The 21,596-nt window shown below is 36.3% G+C and overlaps 1 protein-coding gene and 2 pseudogenes across 6 annotated transcripts in view; 1 reads left to right on the forward strand and 2 right to left on the reverse strand.

The window, feature by feature from the left end:
* The window catches only part of WWP1 (WW domain containing E3 ubiquitin protein ligase 1), a 134,309-nt gene that overhangs the window by 13,606 nt on the left and 99,107 nt on the right, over window positions 1-21,596 (forward strand). For 2 of the 6 annotated variants that reach the window (XM_077771290.1, XM_077771295.1), the window contains exons 2-3: window positions 10,069-10,164; window positions 19,996-20,086. In XM_077771290.1, coding sequence (XP_077627416.1) covers window positions 20,017-20,086 — 70 coding nt within the window. In that variant the 5' untranslated portion in view covers window positions 10,069-10,164; window positions 19,996-20,016. Of the gene's footprint in view, window positions 1-675; window positions 756-10,068; window positions 10,165-16,130; window positions 16,310-19,995; window positions 20,087-21,596 lie in introns of all 6 variants that reach the window. The other 4 variants (XM_077771292.1, XM_077771291.1, XM_077771294.1 and 1 more) reach the window with 4 other exon arrangements.
* LOC144237635 (eukaryotic translation initiation factor 4B pseudogene) lies at window positions 15,099-16,118 on the reverse strand (annotated as a pseudogene).
* On the reverse strand, window positions 16,127-18,557 carry LOC144237636 (eukaryotic translation initiation factor 4B pseudogene; annotated as a pseudogene).

A 21,596-nucleotide genomic window follows, 5' to 3' on the forward strand; every position in this document is an offset into this window, starting at 1 on the left:
AGATTATGGATGATTGCTACTCTTATGTTCTCATGAAATATGCAGTGTTTTACAAGCAATTGTGAGCTAGAAAATCTCAGAATGTTCTGTGCTCTTTTAATAGGATTACCATGGCCCAGAGAAATTTAGATACCCTGTCTCACTGTGCCGTTTAGTGAGACTGTTGCCTAGAGAAGTGTTTTCTTAGCTGGTGATTCTTGAAGGAATATTTTCTACATGGACTTTTACACTTTTTTTTTCATTTTGATGATAATTTTAAAAGGAAGAAAATCAGTTCGAGAAGTATGATGGTTCATTTAAAAGAGCACCTAAAAAGTAAATAAAGCCATTTGGTTTTAAGTCTGGGTTTACTTAGTTGTTTTGAGATTCGGTTGATACTAATTATCTTTCATTGGCAAATAAGTATTAAACACTCTTGTGTGCCAGGCTTTGTGGTAGGCAGAGTAGGTAAGATGGTGAGGATTTGTCCTGCATTCTTGGAATTTACCATTGCAGATGCAGTGAGAAAAATAAAAGCTATTTTGAGAAGCACACAAGGTAGAAATCAAGAATTCTGGATAAAAATAGCTATAACTTTTTGAGTATTTACTGTGTGTCAGGCTCCATGCAGAATGCTCTTGGTACTTTTTCTCAGTGTCAGAAATTTATTTTGGAATTTTGCTTTGATTTTTGCAGGAAAAATGCATATACACACAAATAAGTATTTGTGGAAGCTCAGAAACATCTCTGTGGAACAAAAGGTTTCCTTATACAGTGTAAGTGGTTCAGCTGTTATGGGTCTGGTAGGCTTTTGTGGCTTGGTCTTGCTTGGTATCTTACCACCATTTATAACATTTCTGTGGGAAAAATTGTGCTGTGTTCTAAGCAGCTATCTTTCTCCCAGACTTTTAGAGTCCAATTGATGTGTAATTTGGGGATTAGTATATAATTTCTGAATTATTTTGAATATTTAGTTAGGGCTTGAAGTTTTCAGGTTTAATGAACTTTCATTAAAGTTTATATACTTGTGGATGTTGAAGTCTTTAATAAGTCAAATGAGCATTTTAGTTAACATGTATGTTTTACTTTTGTATTGGATAGTTTTGTATTGAACTGTTGTTGTGGACTGTGGCATCCAGATTACGTTGGTGAGAAATCATATTGGTGAGGCAGACATGGATTACCAGGGCAAAGATGGGAGGGGGTATAGGAGGTTTATAGGATCTTATAGGATTTTCTTTATAATATCTTAAGGTTTTAGTTCTGTGCTATATGAGTACTTTTTTTTTTAACCTAACCACACTAGCCAATTCTACAGGGTTAATGTTTTATTAATTGTGAATCTTTATTTATTGAATATTTAGTAAGGGCTGAGCACTAGGCAACAGGCTGGAATTATAAAGATGAGTTGTAACAAGGAAATTTTCCATGTAATGGGGGAGATAAAGAAATAAACATGGTTCCAGTGCTATGAAACACAAAGCAGCTAACTAGTCCAAAATTGGACGTATGACACTTGAGCAAAATCATGAAGGATGATTAGAAATTAGGTAGATGAGGGTTTGAGAGTACCCAAATGTTTCTGTGAGAATCACCTTGAGCCCCCACTGTGCATGGTCCCCCAGGTGATTCTGACATGGCAGCCAGGGTATGGAAAACTAGAGTGGATTAGAAATATTTGTTATTAGTGAGATGTGAGTAAAGAGCTTTTCTTGAGTCTAATAATTATGTTGTTTTCTCTAGCTGAATCTTAATAAATAAAGGTGGCAAGAGTATATATATACATGATACATTTGAATAACCAGAAGTAGTTCCATAGTAGCTACAGTATGCCCTTTTCTCTTTTGGAACCTAAACTCTAAATGGCTCTAACAATTAGTGTCATTGCTTCTAAGCATGAACTATTAAAAATGAGTTGGAAAAATACTCACATGTCTGTAGGGATTGGTGCTACTATTCCCCTGGACCTAAGTCTCTGCTCTGTTGTCTTGAATTCCTTACCTAGCTGCATCCCTCTTTCAAACCGGGAATGCATTGTATTCCCAGTGTCTCAAGGAGTGCCTCCTTCATTGAGGAAATATGTAGACAAAACCTCTTTAATTTAAAAAAAATTTTTTTAAATATATATCTTTTTTTAATGTTTTATTTATTTCTGAGAGAGAGAGAGAGACAGCATGAGCAGGGGAGATACAGAATCTGAAACAGGCTTCAGGCTCTGAGCTGGCTGTCAGCACAGAGCCCGATGCGGGGCTCGAAACCACGAGCCATGAGATCATGACCTGAGCTGAAATCGGACGCTTAACTGACTGAGCCACCCAGGCGCGCGTAGGCAAAACCTCTTTAACTTTCTTCCCACTTTCAGAGATATCTGTATTCTCACCCATTCTTTTCTCTGCCTAGCCTCAGTGTAAGGCATGTCTGTACCTCTATGTTAAGTCTCAACTAGCCCTGCCTTCTCAGAGATCTTGTCTAGAACCATCATTTCTTCTATGACTTCAGCTTCTTCCTGTCTAAAAATATGTTCAAGTCTCTTCCATCTTTAAAAACAAACCTATGCATACATCCCTTTAAGCCTATATATATCTTTTCCTTCACAGTCAAAAATCTAAACACTGGTTTCTTAAGCCATTAGCTTCTGGTCCTACCATTCTATTAAAATTACTCTTGCTAAGAGCCTGCTGGCGTCCATATTGTCCAGTAAACAGTTTTCTCTTTTTACCTCTTACTGTTACCATCTCTTAGAAGCTTTTCCTGATAATTCTTCCCACCAAATCTGATTTAGGTGCTCCTTTTTTGTATTTCTGTATAGTACTCTGCACTGAGCCTAAAGCTGCTGACTTCTGTATCTGTTTCCACTGCTAATTTATAAGCTCACTGAGGGCAGAGCGCTTATCTTAAATGATTTAACACATTACTGTTTAACAGATTACCTGGAGACACATTTGGTGTATATATGCTGAATGACTTAATCCATAAAAATTATTAAAAGAAATGCCTAACATCTGGTTTGTTTATTAATAGCTCCTTTTTGCCCCATGGTAAGTTGCTTTTCTTTTGCTAGAAATATTAAATGGAGGCTTGGGTCAGGATTTTGTAGCGAGAATGTGGAGGCCCAGGCAGTGTTTAGTGAATGAACCATTATCTGATGATTCAGAGAGGTCCTGGAAAAAATAATAGATAGCAAGTAGCTACTGTTTGGACATGGAAGAGGAGGGGGACATACTTCATACAGTACTGAGGCAGCAACCAAATTGCATGGGTAGAAGAGTGAGTAGGAGATAAGAAAGAAGGTTGGCTATTCTTTTGAGAAGACAGGTGTTTTTCCCCCGTTTTTATTGTCATTTTGGTTTTTTTTTCTTCTTATTGCTCTTGTTTTGACTGGTTTGCTTTTTGTTTGTTTTTGTAATACATGAGCCCCACATCTGTATGGTGGCTAAGAGAGACTTGGTTATGAGTGGGGGGTGGAGGAAAGCACTATCTTAGGAAGTGAAAGTGGTGTAAGCATGTAATCACTTTGGAACTTAGGAGGGTATACTTCATTTTTAAAGATAGTACTTGGACAGGATTGCATGTAGTATAATTTTATAAGAATGTCTGCCAAAAGTTATTTAAAATAAAGTAGATGGGGCAAGGGTCTCAAAAGTCCATAGCATTAAGTTTCAAAAGGATAATCTCAGTGTTCAGAAAAATTAACTGATAAAATTGCAGTAAATATAGTAGGACTAGGTAAATGTCTTATTTTTTACTCTTTCTCATATTTAATGTTGCTTTTTTTAAGTTTCCTTATTTATTTTTGAGAGACAGAAAGAGAACGAGCAGGGGAGGGGCAGAGAGATGAAGAGAGAGGGAATCCCAAGCAGACTCAGTACTGTCAGTGCAGAGCCTGATGTGGGGCTTGAACTCATGAACTGTGAGATTATGACCTGAGCCGAAACTAAGGATTAGGTGCTTAACCAATTGAGCCACCCAGGCCTCCCTCTCATATGTTATATTTTTAATAATTGAGCATTTATACAGCCTTTATAGTTCCCAAAATACTTATTTGGATCTCACCTAGGTCATTTGCCACTTAGGTTAAATTACTTGTCCAAGATCTGTCAGTTTATTTATTAAGCATTTACCATGTGCCAGATAGTTTTCTTAGTGCTTTGTCAATATACTAATAAGGTAGATACTGTTACCTTCATTTTATAGATGTAAAAACTGAGCATTATGAGGTAAAGGAGCCTGCCAAAAGTTGAGCATAGTAGTCAAGTGAAGCTAAGGTTTGAATCTAGACAGTCTGGCTGCAGAATTTACACTTTTAACCACTGTTTCACTGCCTCTTAATAGATGTGGGAATAGACATTTAAATCCAAATTCAAACTAGACTTTGCTTAATGATAGTTTCTTATTTTCATCCTCTCCACTCCATCTCATTAGAAATAATTGGACCACAAGCCGACTGAAAGCCTTCTATAAGTGACAGTTTAGTTGTTGACAGGACTGGACTTGTGTTTCTTGTAACTTCAAACATTACTAGGTATTTAGAGTTTTATATTAAATTTGTAGTAAATGTACTTTTTAAAAAAATTGTTAACCTGTGGCTTGGAAAAAAAGCAAAATGTTATTTCTATCAGCTCAGGATAGAAATATCTTTGATATTTGATCATCTGGACTGGCCTTTGCTTTGGTGTCTCATACTAGTTTAACCTCTAGTCTACTGTCCAAATTCTATCATTAATTATTTATTACCTTTTTTGGAAGGAATTTGCATTCCTTATAGACAAGACCCTGTACATTTTTGCTCGCTGGAAGTTTATATGAAAAGCATTTTGGGGGCGCCTGGGTGGCTTAGTCGGTTAAGCGTCCGACTTTCGCTTAGGTCATGATCTCGCGGTTCGTGGGTTCAAGCCCCGCGTCGGGCTCTGTGCGGACTGCCAGCTCAGAGCCTGGAGCCTGTTTCAGTCTGTGACTCCCTCTCTCTCTGACCCTCCCCTGCTCATGCTGTCTCTCTCTCTCTCTCCTAGAAATAAATAAAAAAACATTTAAAAAAAAAAAAAAGAAAAGCATTTTGTTTGAAAGGAAGACTGGTTAAGTTTGCCTTGGGTAGGTAACTATCTTGTAATTATTTCTCAGGTTAAGTTACTGTGATCATGTTTGTGCTTGGATTGGAGCCCTCCTACCTGTGATACAAGGCTGATTTGATGTCAAGGATGGAATTGGAATTAACCAGAATCAAGAAGTAACTTAATTAGAACTAAATAGAATGAGAAAGAGAATTAAGTAGTTTGATTAGCTGTTGGACCTGAATTTCTGTAAATAGAGAGTGAATTTTATGTGAAGAAATGAGGAAGTAAATTGCAGGAAATTAATGGGCAGCAGTTAATAAGGGTGTGTGCCATGATAATTTGAAGAGACATAGGATAAAAATTCAGCTAGGCTTCTGACTACCTCATAACATTCACACTGTTACTATGAATGTTTGTTGATTTTGAAGAAGGGAAAGAAGTTTGTAATAACTGTATAACCATTAGTTTAGATTGGTCACAGTAATTTTGAGAGCAAAGAGTTCACATATTTGGAAATGGTTAAAATTGGCAATAAGGGAATCTACAGATAGGTCAAGGTTTAGTGCTTAAACCTAAAATTGTGATGTATATAGGACATTTCAGTATAAGATTTTCATTTTGTTTTTGCTTATTAGCTTGAAGTGGCAGCATAAGATATTAATGGAGGAAAATTTTGAGAAGTTTATTGTAAAGCAGATTTTCTGTGTAATTGAGAGAAATAACACTTAAAAGATACAGTTGAATATAAATTCACTATACACAGAAAATGAAATAATAAAATAGAGAATGAATTTATGAAAGGGGGAGATGTGAGCTATATCTAGGGAAAAAAAGTCAAGAAAAGAGGACTAGACTTGTATTGTTGGAAAAGTAGAGATGAAACTTGAAGGATGACTGAAAACAGAACCAAAACGTTTGGAGAAAACTAATGGATTTATCTCCTGGTTGAAAATCTAAAATTGAGTGGAGATAAATAATGAGTTGGGAGATACTGATTCAGGAAATTTGGCATTTTGAAGATAAATACATTTTTCTCATTAAAAAGAAAAAGACTTCTTATGCTCTTGTAAAGTTCCAAAATATAGTGCACTAAAAGAAACTTTGAAATTGAAAGTACAGAAGGATGGAGGAAAGATGAGTTTATTAGAGCCTGTGATTAGATAGGCATTTTTAGATTAAAATAAACACCAAACTATAGTCAGAAGTTAAAAAGTACATATAGGTGCCCATTTTTATTTGTCCTTTGGTAGATATTGCCAAATGCTTTTAAAGTCACTGGAATGACAGTTTAGAAGTGTTCATTCTTTTTTTACTCAGTGGCATTTGTAAATTATCAGGAGGGTGATGTTTCTGTGTTTTGCATTGAAGAGGATTAACGAGTGATACTTACATAGATAGGTCTATCTGGACAAGTAAACTTCTTAAGAAATCAGCTAGCTTTCATGGAGCAACTGGATGGCTCAATCAGTTAAGTGACCCTTTGTCTCTTTGTTTGGACTCTTGCTGACAACATGGAGCCTGCCTTGGTTTCTCTCTTTCCCTGTCACTCTCTCTTTGCTCCTCCCTGGTGCACGTTCTCTCTCACTCAAAATAAATAAACTTAAAAAAAAAAAAAACGGGGGCGCTTGGGTGGCTCAGTCGTTAAGCGTCCGACTTCGGCTCAGGTCATGATCTCATGGTTCATGGGTTCCAATTCTCTGTTGGTCTCTGTGCTGACAGCTGGCCCAGAGCCTGGAGCCTGCTTCGGATTCTGTATCTTTTCTCTCTCTCTGACCCTCCCCTGCTCATGCTGTCTGTCTCTCTCTCTGTCTCAGAAATAAATAAAACATTAAAAAAAAAAATCAGCCAGCTTCCATCCTGAACAGAATTGTACGTGACAGTTTGAAACTGTGAAGTGCAATGAAAACGTAAAATAGTGACAATATTATTGCAGGATTTTTTTTTTTTTACCTCAGTAGCCATGGTTTGTTGTCTCACTGCATCGAAGAATGAAAAGATGGACACAAAATGAGCAGCAGGCAAAAGTTTATTAGAGTATAAGAGCAGAAAGTAAGAGTAGTAGGAAAGCTCTCTAACCACCCCACCTTCCCTTCCCCCTTGTTCCTTCTCAGGTTTATCTTTATTGGCTGGATAACTCTAGGTGCTGGGTTGTCCATTCCTGATTCGCTTGATTCCATTGTATGAAGGGTGGCCATGGCAATACCGTTCCTCGTGGGTCATAAGGTTTAATGGTTTACTTATTTTTAGTCAGATCTTTTGTCAAGTTCCTGAGGAAAACCTGAGGAGGAATAGGTGGTGTCTGTTACATTCTTTTTTTTTTTTTTTTAATTTTTTAAAAATGTTTGTTTATTTTTGAGAGAGAGACAGAATGTGAACAGGGAAGGGACAGAGAGTGATGGAGACACAGAATCTGAAGCAGGCTCCACACTCTGAGTTGTCAGCACAGAGCCCAGACGGGACTTTAACTCACGTGCTGTGAAATCATCACCTGAGCCAAAGTTGGACATCTAACCAACTTAGCCACCCAGGGGCTCCTATACATTCTTAAGAGAGAGAGACCTTAAGGCCCGAGGGAGCTTACTGTGGTCAGACATTCCCAGCATTGTTCTAAAATATGTGTTTTTCCCCACCCAGGGCCTCAGATCCTAATCTTTCCCTCTCTGCCTATTTTATCCTATTTTTTCCCTATCATAATATTGCCACTAGGCACTGGTGGGGAAGAAGGGGAGCTGGAGGGACTGGAGGCCCTGGGCTAAGTGGACAGATTGTTAAGGGAGCATGCGTAGTACAAATATGGGGTCAGCCCTGATGGTCAGTGGAATGAGACGCACTGGTGGGATACAAGGGCAGGGTGTTGTTGGCATAGATGTCGAGATAGGAGTGGGGGTGATGGCGTGGTGCAGGGAAGAACTGTGGGCCTGATTAGGAAGTTGGAAATGCCTTTGGATTCTTAGGAGACCACAGGGCAGCAGTTATTTGGAGTTTGGTAAAACTAAACAATTCTGATGGCTAAAAGATACTGGGTATTGAGAAAGTTTCTTGCTCCTTCCTTTTCCCTTCACTCAACATGCAGTCCCAGTGGTATTGAAGCCCACTGATGAGTTGTCCCTGTAAAGTTGATGTTTCCTTTCTGAATATTTAGGTCATACAGAAATATAAAATGTAACGGGACTGTGCTTTATTATAACAGGATTCTGTAAGAAAAATCTCTTTGAGATACATCAAAAAACCTGCCTACAAAGAGCCATTATACTGTTTACTGAAGTTACCAAATACTCACCCCAGTGTGTCCTGAAGCAAAAGGTTTCCCAGGTAGCAGAACTAAAAACTAAATGGTCCTGGCAAGTCAGTATGAGTCACCGTCTTATTTACTCTCTCCCATTTTATAAGTTCATTGAAATGATCAATAATATCTTTTTATGAATGACCTTATATAGAAGTAACATTCCTGTATTATTTAAAATTTAATCTCCTATTTTGTAGTTTATGCTTTTATGAAATACTTATTTCTGCTTTAGAGTTGCTGAATCTTGGGTATTTTAGGGGCAGGGAAGCTACTTTTTTCATCTATATCCTTGCCACTTCCAGTGAGTTTTAGATTTTGTGCAGTTGATGTAATAGCTTTGTCTAAATGCAGGCTTTCTAACCTTCCAACTTCTGCATTCATTAGATGAAACATCCCTGGCATCTGATTATGTACCATCTTATCTTGTTACTGAAGTGTTTACTATGTATTAATACTGTTTTCAAAACCAGGCTAAGTATTAACTAAAACTTTGTCTTCTACAATTTTTGTGTCCTCACCATGCCCACTTTATAGACTAGGTAGTCCGTAAGGGTGTTTATTAATTGATTCAGGCAGGTAGATATGTGACAGTAGTTCTCTGGCTTTTCCAAGTCTTGATACTATGGATAGCACGCAAAATGGATCAGATTTGTTGTTCTTTTTTTTTAAATGTTGCTTCTGACTTAAGAATGACATCTTGAAGTAAGCAGGCAATTAAGATACACCTTCTAAGTGAGGATTTGATAGGTCTATAACCTTGGAGGACTGGAAGCATAGTTCATTATCTACATTCAGGACTCTCTTATTTGCAGTTGAATATTAATGAACTCTTCTACAATTCTGTGGCATTTTTAAAGGATCGAGCTGGACATAATCAGCTTCCATATAACTGGCCATATCCTCTGGCCATAGGTTGTAACCTAAATTCATTTGGATGAATAACTAGTTTGCTCAAAAGTTTAACAAACTCAGGCTTTGTTTTTGCCTTTTGCCGTACTTGGTCACACAGCTGTTAAGTGGTAGAATTGGAAATGAAATCAAAATAGTATGACTGTGGAATTGGCTTTTAAACTTTGTACTGTATTGTCTCCCACAATTTGTTCTTCTTCTCCTTATCCTGGTTATGGCACCTTTACCACCCAGACAGAGAAGTGGGAAATTTTGGTAGTTCAGAACACCTCTTTTTTTCTAACCCTCAGCTATCCCATAACCATCTGGTTAAAGATCTTATATATAACCTGAGTACCAACCCCCGCCAAGTGCTCTGATCAGATAAACTCAGTGTTGTAAATCTAACCTTGCTGCTGCCAGAGTTAATTCCCTTCAAATGTGATTCTTGTTATTGAAACCTATTGGTATCTATCAGTTACCTTAATAATAAACTTTAAACTACTATGCTTGCTATATTTCGAATACCATATAAACTATTCCATAGGATCTGGTACAATTTAGATTACTCAGTTTGCCTGTTAACCTTATCACTTGATACTATCCCTATCTTCCATTCTCCAGCCATTCTAATAGTTCTCTGAATGTGCCATACTTTCTGTAATTTTCTCTTCAAGAATTATACTTCAAGACACAGTTCATTCAAAGGAAGACACAGTTGATTCAAAGGTATCTTCTCTGTGAACAACTCCTGATTCTGATAGTTTGGATTATCCACTTTTTCTTGTGTGCTCTAGATGTTCTGCTTTACATTTTGCATCTATTTTAGTAACTGTAACACTGAAGGTATTTATTTGTTTACAGGTTTGTCTCCTCACTAGACTATGAGCTCCTTGAAAGAAGGAATCCTGTCTTACTCATCTTTATATCCCCAGTGTCTAGCACAGTTCCTGGTACATAGTAAGTGATTAGCAACTTCTTTTTTAAGTAAGACTATATTTAACACTCTGACTCCACATATTGACAATTAATTATACCAATCTAGACCTTATATTGTCATAAAAAATATGACTAGACTTTTAACACTTTTGAGACATGATTTCCTCATCTGTAAGATGAGATTAGTACCCCCTACTCATACAGTGTTATTGTAATGTCAGATTAAAGAATATAAATGGCAGTGCATTATATTTCAAGTATCATACAACTTTGTTATTAAGTAAAGTGTGGGAACTAATTGTATGTTAAAATTGATTATTTTATTTGCTGTGTTCCTTTTAAGGCAAAATGGTACCATTTTTTGAACCATCTCTGTCATGTTTTGCAGTTTAAGTTTTCAGTTACTGATTACCAGAAGCATGTACGCAAAATAGTGAATCCTGTGCCTTTTACCTTTCTATCTAATCGACTAATAAGATCCTTTAATTTTCTTTTAAATTTTTTTTTTTTTTAATGTTTTATTTATTTCTAGGAGAGAGAGAGAGACAGCGTGAGCAGGGGAGGGTCAGAGAGAGAGGGAGTCACAGACTGAAACAGGTTCCAGGCTCTGAGCTGGCAGTCAGCACAGAGCCTGACGCGGGGCTCGAACCCACGAACCGCGAGACCATGACCCAAGCGAAAGTTGGACACTTAACCGACTAAGCCACACAGGCGCCCCTTTAATTTTCTTTTAATCTGCTTCCAAATGAATTAGTATCTTCACCTTTCCTTAGATCCCTCATCCGTTGTTCAGAGGAAGAACTATCTTTTTCTTGGTAGACTAATAATATCATCTGTGTGAAAGCTATGCCTTTCCTTTTTTTCCCCTTCACAGGCTGTAGACATACTCCCTTTCCATCATACTTGATAATTTAGTGATCTACACTTTACCTACTTCCTTGCCTTCCATGCATTCTTTAAAGTTTTAAAAATTCTGTAATTTGAACATGCCAGATTATATGTAATATATGGAAGTTAATAAAAACAAACATTTGGGAACCAACCACTTAAGAAGTAGTTCAGTACCCACACAGTTAAAGAGCTACCTGTGAGCACCTCTGTAACTGCATAGTATGGTCCTGTCTTTCCCCAACCGCTGAAGTAACTGCTGTTCTGAATTTTTTTTTTAATTCTAATTTTCTTATCTCTTCTTTTCTTTAGTTGTATTTCCACAAATGTATTTTTTTTTTGTTTTGAGTTTAAAAATTGTTCTGTTTATAGCCTTGTAAACTTTGCACAAAAGTTATCTTATTGTAAGAGGAAAACCTAATTTACAAATCTTTGTATATTCCAAAGAAAATATTCAAGTATTAAAAGAATACATAGAAAAATTTCAGGGTGCACATTCAAATTTATAAGTAAATAATTATGGAGATTTATTTTTGGGCTGTGGTTATTGCTGTACAACATACAAAATAAAGTGCCTTATCCAGAGTGCAGAAATCTAGCAGAAGTATTTCCACATACTAATTTATTTAGTTTGTGCAGAAATGTTTTCATTAGATTCGTAGTGTACTCCTTGGAAGAGTGACAGGTTTGTCATTTGATTGCCTTTGGACCTCATCAGTTCATCAATGGGCTTCATTTAGTTGTTTGTTGATTGTATAAGCATTTGAAATGCTCAGAATCCACTGTGCCTCCATGTTTTTGGATTTCTTTTTCAATCATGGAATTGTGGCATTTTCAAAGGAAATGCATAGCAAAAGATGAGGTGATGATAACTGCCAAAGGAATTCATTTCTTTCTTTGTGTTTAAGAGTTGGAAATATTTCTTGATGACCTAAGTGTAGAATGTTAAGTCTTAGAGGTGGGACTGAGTAAGAGGAAGATGACCTCAGTGGAGAATGTTAAATCTTAAAGGTGGCCCCGAGTAAGAAGACTCAGAACTCCATTTGTATTTTTTTTTCATTGACTGTTGTTTCTAAGACCCATTCATGTTGCCTGCAACTGTAGTTCATTCATTCTCACTGCTGTATAATTGTGTGTTAGCCTAATTAACTTAACCATTTTTCTACCATTTGACTGTTTTTCTTTTTTTCTTTCTTTTTTTTTTTGGTTATTTTGAACTATGTTTACACTTGGCACACAGGTACAAAAATTATTGTATTATATGTCTAGAATTGCTCTTTGAAGGACATGCAGATGTTCAACTTTATATGATAGTATCAAATTGTTTTTCCAGTGATTGTACCAATTTTAACACCTACCAGCAGGATTTTACCAATTTAAATACCTAGTATCAGTGGGGTGACCGGGTGGCTCAGTTTAGTTTAAGCCTCTGACTTTGGCTCAGGTCATGAGCTCATGTTTCTTAAGTTAGAGCCCCATATCAGGCTCTTTGCTGACAGCTCAGAGCCTGGAGCCTGCTTCGGATTCTGTGTCCCTCTCTACCTCTTCCATGCTTACGCAGTCTCTCTTTCTCTCTTTCAAAAGTAAATAAACATTTAAAAAAAAATTTTAAACACTTAGTAGTAGTGTATAAGAGCCACCACTGACTTTTTTTTTTTTTTTTTTTTTTTTNCTAGTTTTTATCATTCTAATGAGTTTAAAAATAACATTTCATGTGGTCTTGTATTTCTCTGATGAATAATAAGATTCTGTATCTTTTCATGTATAAATTGACCTTACAGTTTTCCTTGTTCTTTTTTTTTTTTTTTTAATNGCAGTCAGCACAGAGCCCGACGCGGGGCTCGAACCCACGAACCGCGAGATCATGACCCAGGAGAAAGTCGGATGCTTAACCGACTAAGCCACCCAGGCGCCCCAAGGTTTCCTTGTTCTATAAAATTCCTGTTCAGGATTTTTGCCCATTTGACTACTTGTGTTGTTTTACCTTATTTTTTTTTATAGAAGTTCTTATATAGTTTAAATCCTAATCTTTAGGGGTGCCTGGGTGGCTCAGTCAGTTGAGTGTCCGACTTTGGCTCAGGTCATGATCTCACAGTTCATGAATTTGAGCCCCACATCGGGCTCTGGGCTGACAGCTTGGAGCCTGGAGCCTGCTTCAGATTCTGTGTCTCCCTTTCTCTCTGCCCTCCCCTGCTCATTCATGCTTTGTCTCTCAAAAATAAATAAATGTTAAAAAAAATACTAATCTTTAATCAGCTTTATGTTTTGTAAATACCTTATAATTTGTAGTTTGTCTTTTAGTTTGGTTAGTAATGTTTTATGATAAGCAGAAGTTTTTGGTTTCCACGTAGTCCAAATAGTCATGCTTTGCTTTTTTGGTTAGTAAGCTTGTTTATGAAATCCTTCTGTTCTAGGAGGGCACAAAAGAGTTTTCTCCTCTAATTTCCTCTAAAAATTTTAAAGTTGAATTGATTTTGTATATGATGTAAAGTGAGGATCCAATTAAATTTTTCCATGTAGGTAATTTCAGTACTATTTAGTAGTCCCTCATTTCCACAGATCTGCATTGTTGTGTCTGTTACATGAGGATGTTCTTACATACTGTGGTCTATTTTGGGGCTTCTATTTCATTTCATTTCATTTCATTTCATTTCATCTCATCTTTTTTATTTTGTTTTATTTTATTTACCTTTTATCAGTCTTGCCAGGCATTTATTTGTTTCAGTGGTTTTTTTTAATTAAAAAAATTGTTTTTAATGTTTATTTTTGAGAGAGAGAAACAGAGACAGAGACAGAGCACAAGTGGGGGAGGGGCAGAGAGAGAAGGAGACACAGAATCTGAAATAGGCTCCAGGCTCCAAGCCCAACACAGAGCCCAACACAGATCTTGAACTCATGAACTGCGAGATCATGACCTGAGCTGAAGTTGGATACTCAACTGATTGAACCACCCAGGCGCCCCTGTTTTAGTGTTTTCTAAGAACTGTGACTTGTTGATCCTTTCTGTCATCTTTTTTTCTTTCATTAGTTTCTGTTCTTTATTATTCCATACTTTCTTGGGGTTTATTCTGTTAATTTCTTTCTAACTTAACAGATTGGCTTATTAACTTACTAATTTTCAACCTTTTTTCTTTCCCTACTGTAAGTTTTTCAGAGTGTAGATTTGCCTCTAAGTTAACTTTTTTTGTATTCCACAAATTTTTATATGGTATATTTGTTATTCAGTTCTTAGTAGTAGTTTTAAAATTTTTCAGCATAGCTTCTTCTAAACTATGAAATATTTAGAAGTTTTTTTTCTATTTGTGTTTATAAAATTTATCTTCCATTATTAATATTTTAACTTAATTATATATGGTCAGAGCCTGGGAACAATATAATTGATATATCTTCTTTGAAATTCAGTGTGATTTTATTATCTTCCAGCGTATATATTAGTTTTTTGTATGCCTCTTAAATGCTTGAGAAACATGTTTCTTTCTTTCTTCTGTCTGTCTGTCTTTCTCTCTCTCTCTCTCTCTCTGTCTTCCCTTCCTCCCTCCCTTCCTGTGAGCAGAGTGGGAAAAGGGGAGCAAGAGAGGGAAAGAGAATCTTAAGCAGGCTCTGCTCCCAGCGTGAAACTTGGGCAGGGCTTGATCTCATGACCTTGAGATCATGACCTGAGCTGAAATCGAGTTGGACACTTAACTGACTGAGCTACCCAGGTGCCCCAAGAATGTTTTATTTTTTAATACTGGGTATAAGATTCTGTTTAAGTTCTGCTTGTTTATTTTGTTTTTATTTTTATTTTTGACCTATGAAAAATTGTAGTGTGAGATCACCCACGACAATGCCAGTTTGTCAATTTCTTCCTGTAGTTCTAAAAATCCTTTGAGGCTCCCCCCCACCCCCCGCCAAGAGATGGTGAATTTTATTTTGTCTTGTCTAGGTATATGTTTGATTTGCTCAGGAATGTTTCAGGGTAGTTAGAGTAGGAAAAAGTATAGGATCTGGAGGTCTATTCTGAATAATCCTTTCCCCTCATTTTAATATTATCCATCAACAGAGAGAGCACATTTTCAGTACTGCACTTACAGGCTGAATTCTTTAGGTTTCTTTGGCTCAGGTGCAAAATTAGAATTTTGATCCTTTTTGCCATGTTTCCTTTCAGAGTCCTTCCGTTTGTCTTTGTTCCCTTCCATTGGGCCATGCTGGAGTTCCCACTTCTACCTTTTTGGACACTCCCCATCTAGTTTATTTTCATCTTTCCAGGTTTATCCTTTCTGAGATGATTGAGCTGGAGCTACTTTCCCCCCATGCTTTGTGGGAGATTGCTTCTGTGTCTGAGCTCTGAAATCAGCACAAGGATTAGCACTTCACTTCACCAAGCTTCCCCTTTTAATGGAGGGGACAGTATTACCTTCATCAGCTAATCAGGTTTGGAGGATTAGAAGTTGGAGAGTGGCAGTCTTCTGCCTTACTGAGTATTTAATTTTCCAGACTTCTCACTTTCTCTCCTTCATGCATCCTGCTCTGACTTCTGATAGATGCAGCGGAAGTCCCAGTTTGAGATGACTCATTTCCTGACCTTGACCATTCTTGTTCTGGAGTTTCTTTGGTTTGCCAGTTTGAGTATCTCTTTTAGGGCTGTCATTCTAGTTTGGGTTCATCTAGCTGATGTTGCATATTCTCTTGTTCCTTCTGTAGCTGCTTTCTTACTCCCTATTCTCTTAGAGCTGGGTCAATAGGCTTTGCTGCTCCAAACATAGAAGCTGCTTCACTAAACTAGGGGTGCCAGCCAAGGAGTCCCCTTCCTTAGAAATACTCTGCAGCTTTAGATTTAGTTTGGTTTTTTGGGAGAGACCTCTGTTATCACATCTGTAATCATCCCCAGAATGATGGTCTTTGGAGCTCCTTGACTTGACATCATGTCTATCACATTGGTCTTCATGGTGGTCCCTCTCCCTCTGCAGTCATCTGTTAGTAGCACTGCTACATTCACTTCTGCTGCTGTTTATCCTGAAGCCATAGCTTCAATCACAGTCTGCTGTGTTAGTCATCTTAGCAGTCCTGGCCTCCGTAATGATCATATTTGCTTTAACAGCTATCATCACTTCTTCTAGGTAGTCATCCAAGCTGTCAGTGTGGATGTTTTCTGAGAATCCTGATTTCTTCCTCAGCCAAAAGAAAAAGCATCCTTGTCTTTAACTTGAGCTTGATCAGGAGTATCTACTGGAATTTTGTTAACCAGAAACTCTTCATTGAGGTTCAGGGCACTGAGCAAAGAAGGCAAATTCTCCACGTAAGCAAAACTTTTCAATCTCTTTGAGTTGCTGGATTCACATGGTAAATGAACTGCACTGATATTTAATCCTCTAAAGCATTCCTTAATGGAGACTTCTGTCACATCACAAGTTGTGTTCCCTAGAAAAGCCATGTAGAGTAGCAGTTTGGGAAGATGGCTCTGGTCAATAATGGGTTGTCAGGCAGCCTGTAAAGCAGTGGTCATGATGTAGTGATCAGCTGGAGGTGTCTTATACATGCTGTTATCATTACTGTACCAAGTGATTGAAACATCATCCAGATCAGTCCTGCTTACTGGTTTGGGGACATGGATGCTTCCCCCAACAGTGCTACCATCCTCATCCAGAAAGTCTGTTGGGGAGATAGTTTTCCCTTCTTTTTTGCTGAGACTGCTATGTTGGGGAGTATTTTCTTTTAAGCATGCAAATTTAAAGTTTTATGTCTACCTACTGAATTGAGCCTTGTGTCATTTTCTTTGTTTTCCTTAATAATGCTATTTGTCTGCTATTCTAACTAATTCCAGCTTTCTTTTTGTTTATATTTGTCTCATGTTATTTTCCATATTTTTTAATTTTATCAGTATCTTTACTTGGTGTCGTTTTTTTTAATTTATCCATATATTGTTATGATTATTTCTGTATTTGAATTCTCTTTATGCGTTCTGATAGTTCTGGTTATTTATGCTTTTTTTTTTTTTTAATCTGTCTAGACTTCTTATCGATTAGTAGTTGTTGGGTTTTTTAAATTCTTTTCTACTCTACTAGCTTGAAAATTATACTTTCATTTCTATTTTATGATTACCCTTAAAATTCTGCTGGAAGTGCAGTACAGTCTAAAATTAAACTGGATTATAATCCCTCTGCAAGGGATTTACATAATTAACTCCTATACTAAGATGTTGTTGTTATTTTACTCAGACAATATTTGTTTAGATTTACTTGTATGCTTACCAGTTTCTTCACGCATCTTTCCCTTGCCTCTTAGAGCATATTCTGTGGTAATTTTATTTGTTTATGAAACATGTTCTTTAGATTTTCTTAAAGTAAAGTTCTACTGTTGATAAACTCTCTTTTGGTTTTCCTGGCAGTGTCTTAATGTCTTTCCTATATCCCAAAGAAAGTTTTAGTGGTTGAATAATTTTTGTCTTTGTTCTTGGTAGATATGCTTGTTCAACTTTCTATGCTTTTATTGTTGCTGTTAAGAATTCTGTTACCTGATTCTCTTTCTTTGTAATCTCTTCTCTCTGGCTGTTTTTTAACATGGTCCTTTTTTGGTGTCCTGCAATTTTACTACTGTGTGAATACATGTGAACATCTTTATGTTTATCCCATCTTCTTACATATATATATATATATATGTATACATATACATGCATGTATGTATATGCTGTATTTCTTAGCATTCTCGATAAATGTCTTTCATCGTTTGTAGAAAATTGCTTATTTTTTTCTCCTAGTATGACCTCCTCTTTCTTCATTTTCTGGAATATGAGTAGAAATAAATGTCAAATTACTTTCATGTCTTTTAGGCTTTCTCTGGTATTTTCTATCTGTTTATTTCAGTACTTACTTGTAAGTGACTTTTTCAGATTTATATTCAAATTTACTGAATCTTAAGTTCTATCTAGTCTGAATAAATTATAGAATTTAGTTAATAATAATATGTTGAGATTGGCTCATTAATTATGATGAATGTGGCATAGTAATGTGAGTTCTTATATACTCCACATGGAAGCTGGGTGTGGGGTATATGAGAACTCTGTTATCTTCTCAACTTTTCTGTAAATCTGAAACTATTCTAAAATAAAGAGTTTAAACATATTCTCTTGGGTTTCTTTTTCAAATATGCAGCGCCATTGTTCCAACTCTATTTGCTTGACCATGCTTTATCTTTTATTGCTAAAATCAAATATTTAAAAATTTATACTTAATCTATACTATTAATAATCATAATATGTAAAGTCCATGTAGGCTCAAAGAGTATTATTTTTTGTTCCTGCTCAGTGGTGGTGGTTTGTTTTCTTATAAGTTTGATTTTGTAGGCTGATGATTGGTTGCTCTTTATTTTGGGTAATCACAGTGTCTTAAATTGGGGTCCATTCCTGCGAGCATATGTATATGCTTTTGCTGTGTTACAGGTTATAGCTGACTTGGGCCCTTCCTTCTTGTGGGAGTCTCCGCTCCCTTACCTTGCAGCAGACCCAGTGTTTTATCTCTTGATCCCAGTGCTGCCATCAGCATGCACATCCAGGGCAATATTCTAGTTAAAAAAATATTTTTTGCTTACTACTCACTGTTCTATTTCAACTTAGTTTAAAAAGTTGTGGGGTTTTTTTTTTTTTTAATTTTAATTTTTTGCTATTATATGGGGTGGGAGCAAGCTTGATAATTTTTTATACTTCTTGAAAACAGTGTTTGAAAACGACACTGGTTTTAATTTATCCAGGATCTTTTACACTGAAGCAGGAGGACCTTTCAAAATATTTAGTATACCAGCTACTTAAAATTAAAAACCTTCAGTTGCAAACCTTCACCGTTGATTTTCTTCATTGTCCATGAATTATCGAAAATTTCTATTCCCACTGATTTTCTTCTGTGAACATGACAGCTGATGTACCTGCAGGTGACATAATCCTGGAGTTGGTTTTCTCATCTGCAGAATAACAGCACTGGCCTGGATGAGGTTGCAGAATCTGTGAATAAATATTAACCAAAGTTAGTTAATCAAATAGTAAGCAAGTGTTTATTTTTTTATGCACATACACACATATATACGGGCACATAATATATCCAACTATAAATAAGTGAAAAGAGAATATAATGATTTTTAGAGTATTAGATTCCTGAGTTTGGGGGAAGGATCTAAATAGAGCATAGAAAAGACTACAAACAGGGAAAAACAAGGTAAACATATTCATTAATTTTTCTCAATCTTGACCAGAATGTTCCACTTTATCCTTCCTTTAGTTGTTTAAGGGCAGATAGAAATTTAGTCTTAAAATATTTGCCAGGTAGGAAAAAACTGAAGTAGCTCAGCTTTGTATTTTATTTAAAATAAAAATTGAGGTGAAGGAATGAAGCAGAACATGAAAAAAATGAACTACATAAAGAAACGTAAGATTTACTGAAGACAGGACAACAAATGCAGTATATATAAATCTGAACTAGGTACTATAGTGAAAAAATTATAATGCCTTGTTTGCGACACTTGACATTATAGAATATGGACTGTATAGTAGAGAATAGTGATGTACTAGTTAAATTCCTGAATTTGATCATTGTTCTATTGTTAATTTAAGAGATTTTTATTAGGAAATACACATTGAAGTATTAAAAAGTGAAAGGCCAATTTACTTAGGTGGTTCAGATAAGTAAGCAAGCAAGAAAATAAATAAATTATATCTTACATAATAAAAACTATTTGTATGTTTATTTTTTATAGATTAATATATAACCCTAGATTCTTAGTATCATCGTTTATTTTGTCCACATTGAGTTAGATATGGTTTATTGGCCATATTCTTCTATAATCCTTATAGTACTAAGTTTTAAATGGAGGACAACCGTGAATATGTCATTTGATGAGTGGAAATATTAGGTGTAGTTTAATTGATTCAAACTATTTTAATCATATTGAATATTACACTTCCTTGTCTAACATATGAATGAATTAACTTTTTAATAGGTTTAAGCTGAATATTGGGACATGGCCACTGCTTCACCACGGTCTGATACTAGTAATAACCACAGTGGAAGGTTACAGTTACAGGTAACTGGTAAGTTATTTTCGTAATAACTTAAAATAGCAATTCCCTGATGAAACTTCCTTCTTAATATCCAGTTTGGCAAACTTATTCCATAAATTTCTTTTAGTTTCATACTGTGGTGTGTTTGTTGCAATAGGCCTTAAAGGTAGAAACCTTCTAAAGGGGTTATTTTATTTATTCAGTAAGTATTTATTGAACCTGTGCTGGATGCAAAGAAGATACATCCTCTTTGGTGGTGGGAGAATTCGGGCATTAGAATAAACATCACAGAAATGGTTCTTAAATGGTTATTAGAATGGAGAATGACGGGGGTGCCTGGGTGGCTTAGTCGGTTAAGCGTCCGACTTTCGCTTAGGTCATGATCTCGCGGTTCGTGGGTTCGAGCCCCGCGTCAGGCTCTGTTGCTGACTGCCAGCTCAGAGCCTGGAGCCTGTTTCAGTCTGTGACTCCCTCTCTCTCTGACCCTCCCCTGCTCACACTGTCTCTCTCTCTCTCCTAGAAATAAATAAAACATTAAAAAAAGAAAAATTTAAGAATGGAGAATGATGCAGAAGGGCTTTTTTCATCTATTTAGTCATCCATTCATTGGCCAGAATTTAAGTGGAATTACATATATGAAAACATAAGACCCTAGTTTACTATATAGTATTGAGACAGGTTTGTTTTATATGGACAGTTTCCATACAGAGTGATTATTAACTAGATGCAACAAGATCTTTAGTCTGCTTGGGATCAGAGATGGCCTGCAGACACAGGAGAATAGGGTAAGAGAAGGACTCAGAGCATAACACTTTAACTCTTGGCAGAGTCAAAATTCATCTCAGATTGGCAGCAAAGAGCATTAGAGGGAGAGGGAACAGCATTTGCAGATTAGAGAGTCTTGGTTAGCAGGCGAATTCATTCATTATATATGAACAGTATAAATATCTGCAAGATAAAAAATTCCTGGAGGTAAAATATATATTGCGGAGAGAGAGAGGGAGAAGGAGGGAGGGAGGGAAGGAGAGTTTATAATAGCAAAAGATTGTTAGTGGAATCCTAGTTAGACAATGAAATGAAATAAATATATGTATCCAAAGGAACTAAGTTCTAAAATAATATTAAGTGAGAGGTGTGGTGTAGTGTGGATAGTATACAACCATATGGAAATAAGAAAGGAGTGGTATGTATAGGCAGCTCTGTGCTTAGAATGCTAGAAACGGTTTGCCACAGGAGGGGTGGGATTGAGGCTAGAGTAAGAAGAGAGATACTATTATTCCTATGGTACTTACTGCTATGAGGCCAGTTGTTTTTAGGAGTTTTCAGTGACCAGGGGTAGGAAATGTTTATGTTTTAGCAAAAAACAAATACTGAGTTCATGCTGATATTTTCAAATTCAGAATAGCTATAGTCCCTACATACCATTTTCCACTAAAAAGAGAAAAATGATAGGCTTTCTCTATTTGACTTTATATTTCTCTCTCTCTTTCTCTGAACCCAAAAATCTTAATTCCAAATGACATTAACATAGTTCTGTCTG

The sequence above is a fragment of the Crocuta crocuta genome, unplaced genomic scaffold, assembly GCF_008692635.1.
Source record: "Crocuta crocuta isolate KB4526 unplaced genomic scaffold, BGI_CrCroc_1.0 scaffold235, whole genome shotgun sequence".
In the NCBI taxonomy this organism is placed as follows: domain Eukaryota; kingdom Metazoa; phylum Chordata; class Mammalia; order Carnivora; family Hyaenidae; genus Crocuta; species Crocuta crocuta.